A 5,171-nucleotide genomic window follows, 5' to 3' on the forward strand; every position below is an offset into this window, starting at 1 on the left:
GTCTCCCGCCCGCCCGCCCGCCCGTCCGCGGCGGCGCACGTCTGACCCCAGTTGGCTCGGGCTCCAGCCAAGAGTACGCTCCGCATCCGCTCCCGCACCCCGGCCGCTGGCGCAGTGACACCACCGCGGAGTCGAATTACAACCCGCAATTACCATATGAATTTGAAGAACTTAACAGAAGATAGTGCGGGGGCGGGGGCGAACACCTTGAGCCGGCGCCTGGAGTCCGGGTGAGCAGGAACATTCTCCGGTTGTAAAAAGTCTTTGATTGGCTGCTCGCACGCGCCTGCCCGAGCCGTCCATTGGCTGAGCAGACACGCGACCGGCGCGAGGAGGGGGCTGGGAGAGGAGCGGGGGGAGCCACAGTGGCGCGTGCCGCTTTTTAAAGGGGCGCAGCGCCTTCAGCAACCGGAGAAGCTTCGTTGCACGCGACCTGGTGTGTGATCTCCGAGTGGGTGGGGGAGGGTCGAGGAGGAAAAAAAAAAAAATAAGACATTGCAGTAGAGACCCGGGAAGGTTTTCTATTTTTTTTTTTTTTTTTTTTTTTTTTTTTTTTGGTGAGCTGGTTTGCCAGTGCCTCCTCCGACCCTGCGCCTCCAAGCCTTTGCAGTGCAATGTCTCGCCTGCTGCACATAGAAGAGTGGGCTGAAGTTAAGGAGTTGGGGGACCACCATCGCCAGCCCCAGCCACACCATCTCCCGCAGCCGCCGCCGGCACAGCCACCTGCGAGCCTGCAGACCAGAGAGCATCCCGTCTACCCGGCTGAGCTCTCCCTCCTGGACAGCACCGACCCACGCGCCTGGCTGGCTCCCACTTTGCAGGGCATCTGCACGGCACGCGCCGCCCAGTACTTGCTGCATTCCCCCGAGCTGGGCGCCTCCGAGGCCGTGGCACCCCGGGAGGAGGCAGAAGGCCGGGGGGAGCTGGTGAGGAGGAGCGGCGGCGGCGGCAGCAGCAAGAGCCCCGGGCCGGTGAAAGTGCGGGAACAGTTGTGCAAGCTGAAAGGCGGGGTGGTGGTGGACGAGCTGGGCTGCAGCCGCCAGCGCGCCCCTTCCAGCAAACAGGTGAACGGGGTGCAAAAGCAGAGGCGGCTGGCGGCCAACGCCAGGGAGCGACGCCGGATGCACGGGCTGAACCACGCCTTCGACCAGCTGCGCAACGTCATCCCGTCCTTCAACAACGACAAGAAGCTGTCTAAGTACGAGACCCTGCAGATGGCCCAGATCTACATCAACGCCTTGTCGGAGCTGCTGCAAACGCCCAGCAGCGGAGAGCAGCCGCCGCCGCCGCCAGCATCCTGCAAGAGCGACCACCACCACCTTCGCGCCGCTGCCCCCTACGAAGGCGGCACGGGCACCGCGGCCGCCGCGGGAGTGCAGCCGGCCTCGGGAGGAGGCCAGAGGCCGGCCCCGTCCGGAAGTTGCCGGACTCGCTTTTCTGCCCCGGCCTCTGCGGGAGGATACTCGGTGCAGCTGGACGCTCTGCACTTCTCGACTTTCGAGGACAGTGCCCTGACTGCGATGATGGCGCCAAAGAACCTGTCGCCTTCGCTGCCCGGGGGCACCCTGCAGCCAGTGCAGGAGGAAAGTAGCAAAACTTCGCCCCGGTCTCACAGAAGCGACGGGGAGTTTTCCCCCCATTCCCATTACAGTGACTCGGATGAGGCAAGTTAGGAAGGTGACAGAAACCCTGGAAACTGAGACAGAAACAAAGTCGCCCTTTCCCCGTGCGCGGAAAGCCCCGCGGTTAAAGATCCCCGCACCCTTTTAATTTTTGCTCGGCAATGCTCGTTGTTTAGCAACGACTTGGCTTCAGATGGCAGCTACATTTGATGGTTTGCAAAAGCCGCCGCTGTTCCAAACTTCGTACCGTCCGATATTGTTTGATTAAAACTTGTTAAAGTTATGTTCTCGCCTCCCACCTTCTTCCCCAGTAGATAGATAAGGTATAATGCTATGTCCCCATATATGGCATCATTATTCTAGTTCCCTGCTGCCAATACGCTGCTAAAATGTCGCATCTTCTCTGTAGCTGGTTTGTGTTTAATTTATTGTATGCCCTGGGCATCCATCCCTGTGTGTTGCGCGCACTCACGTGTGGGAGAGAGCTAGTATTCTGAAGTTGTTTCCCAAAATGCATTATGAAACGCAAAGTTAAGGTTTCCAAAGTGAATAACTTTTGACTATGGAATTGCTCCGAAAACAGGGAGCTTTGAGGTTTATACACGTATTGTATAAACATACCCGATGTGTTTATCGGATCGCGAGAAAGTTGGCGTCTTTTAGGAAACTTGGCGCACGCACTTTATCAGCCGCTACTGCTGCGGCTCCGGGACAAACTCAACTGCCAATTGCAGACCAGTTTTGTTTTGTTTTTTAAACGCGGCCACTTATAATCCTTAAACTCTTTGCAAATGTTTGTTTAAAAAAATAAAATTAAAAAAAAACACATACAGTAGTGTCAAAAGCATTTGGTCAATTTTATTTTGCTTTGTTAATGTTAGAAAACTTATTTATTATTGAGTGTTTGCTACCATTTCTACTTATCTTGATTCATTTTTTTTTACGTTTTCTACTCGAGATCATTTTATTTTAAATTAGCAAAGCCAACTGCCATTGTTTTATGTATTTCCTTTTGCAAGTGATAAAAAATAAACTTGAAAAGATCTTTTATTTGTCACTTATTTATTCCATTCTAATATCCACGTTGAAAACAGTTTAAAACTGACCTTGAAGACAAACTATGTTCTTTTTAGTGTGAATTTAGGCAATCTAAGACTTTTTAAGAAAAAAATCTGTTATAAACCTTGCATCTTATAGTAGGACCAGAAACCCTACACGGAAAAGTGCTGGTTAATAATTGTGAGATAAAACTCCCAAATTTGCAACAGCTTTGCCTCTTGGACAGTCCGGATCTTTCCAGCCTCCCTCACTCAGAACCCCAACAACCTCTGCAAAGGGAGGCACATGTTTCAAATCACCTAGGATTTTGCCAGGAGTGGTAAAATTTACCAGGGTTATCTAATTTCACTTCATAAAAACTTCAGCCAAGTTGAAAGCTTTTCCTGTAAGGTCAGATTCACAGCACAAGTCTCCCTCTCCTTTCCTCTCTTCTCCACTCCTCTTCTCTCCTCTCCTCTCCTCTCCTCTCCTCTCCTCTCCTCGCCTCGCCTCGCCTCGCCTCGCCTCGCCTCGCCTCGCCTCGCCTCGCCTCGCCTCGCCTTCTCCTCACCTTCTCCTCTCCTCTCCTCTCCTCTCCTCTCCTCTCCTCTCCTCTCCTCTCCTCTCCTCTCCTCTCCTCTCCTCTTCTCTCTTTCTGGTGGTGGGGAGGTCTGTAGGCCACGAAAGAAAAAGGGAACAATGGAAAAGAACTTGAGGGGACAGGGGATGAGGTTCATTGATTCAAAAATTAGAAGCCTGCAGTTATCCTAGTAAATTATTGACCTCCACTCAATTTTTTCTTTCCAAACAATTCTGCTTCTCCCATTATAGAAGATAATGTTTGCTTTTATTTTGTCCTTCAAAATTAGTTCCTATGTAGAATACATTTAACTACATTTTCAGTCAGTTGCAGAAACTAAACTGTGTGCTCACTCTCACCTTACGGTTCTCACTAACGAATAGCCTATTCTGGGTCTCAGGATCATAGGTTTTGAAAAAGCTACTATAGTGTGCGTGTGGAGAAAGTAGAAAGCGGAATTTTAAAAATGTATCTGGCAAATGTGAAAGAACTATTTATTAAACTCAAGATTGGGCGATGTACCACGGAAAAAACCTCGCTGAATTTGAGAGGTTGATTTAAAGCCAAATCTTTTACATTTTGTGTCTTCGTTAGTATAAGAAATTGGGAGAACTAGGAAGAGGGCGTTGAGAGTTGGTTATTTTAATCGCTCCTACATCCTCCTCTCCCCCTAACCCCTCGAAAAGAGGAGCGCGCCACAAACTCGGTGCACAAAAATAATACGTGAGGGGACAAAGTTCTAATCTAGAGTAGAGAACAGGGGAACCAGCTCTTACTGAGCACCTGGCTTTCAGCTGATGCCCAAGATCCAGGGAAGCCGAAAGACTCCGCCAGCTCTCTGGGAGAGGTGAGCGGAGGCTCGTGACACTTTCCAGGGGCAGAAACAATGCACCTGTCCCTTCGATAACCTTTTGCACCCACTGAGTTTGCTGTGCTCAAGATAAACATCAGGAATCTTCTGGCTGCTGAATAAATCAAGCGATTGCTTCTAACACATTTCCATTTCACTCTCAATAAGCAGGCTCAACAGGCACGAACACACAGCAACCTTTCAGGATGAGCGCACACATATTTTATAGTTATTTGGCTTGGTGTGTCTGCATGCGTGTGCAGAGAAAGAGAGAAGAGGATGTAAAATGCTTTTACCTGTCATGAACCTGAGTAGGGGGAGGACGGGACTAATAAAAATAAAGTTGTGATTTTTTTCTCAAAGAAAACTAGCTATATTTCCCTTTTCAAAACGTTTTATACTCGTTTTATGTTAATTAGAGGCAGCGGGACTCTTCCAAAGTTATTTTTCCTTTTCGTGGACTCATAGAAATTTCAAAACAAAAATGACATCAGGTACATTCTCTTCCCATCTTTTCTAAATGTCCCTGCCCCTAACCTGCCCCCAAATTACACAGACAGAAAGTGTCAATATCTAGAATAGGATTTTACTATCCCATCCACTAGGTCAAGGTGCCCACATTTTTTTCTCTAAGAAAATCTATGGATAGGAGTTATAGGTATGCAAATGTTCAGAGGGTCACCCACCCCACCCACCCATCCCCCGTACCACAATAATAGTCAGGTATTTAATTTTTAAATGTTAGTGGCCTTATTTATGAATTAGAGATAATGCCAACTTCATTTAAGGAAGTTACATTTCTTCTCAAAAGAAAAATAGAACATCAGCTTGGAAATTCTATTGCACTGATTGAAAGTGGGGATGAATTTGTCGAGCCCATCAAGACATTCACAAAAAGCCAAAGCACTTTGTGGTAAATTAAGTGCTCAAAGTTCAAATGAGGACTTTAACCTCTTTTCTTTCCTTCATTCTATTTCTTTCTTTTTATGCTGGCATTTCTTTGAAAGAGATGTACAATCACATTTCCATTTTAAGGTTCTGCTGTGGAGTTTGCATGACAAACGTTTGGCAGCTCGCTCTC

The 5,171-nt window shown here is 48.5% G+C and overlaps 1 protein-coding gene across 1 annotated transcript; it reads left to right on the forward strand.

The window, feature by feature from the left end:
• Positions 1-614: 614 nt before the first annotated feature.
• On the forward strand, positions 615-1,673 carry ATOH1 (atonal bHLH transcription factor 1; the record flags this gene model as incomplete). Its single annotated transcript, XM_081057115.1, has 1 exon — positions 615-1,673. The coding sequence occupies one exon, from the start codon at positions 615-617 to the stop codon at positions 1,671-1,673; it is 1,059 nt and encodes a 352-aa protein (XP_080913241.1).
• Between the last annotated feature and the right edge of the window lie 3,498 nt (positions 1,674-5,171).

This window comes from Rhinolophus hipposideros, assembly GCF_964194185.1.
Source record: "Rhinolophus hipposideros genome assembly, chromosome: 1".
Classification (NCBI taxonomy): domain Eukaryota; kingdom Metazoa; phylum Chordata; class Mammalia; order Chiroptera; family Rhinolophidae; genus Rhinolophus; species Rhinolophus hipposideros.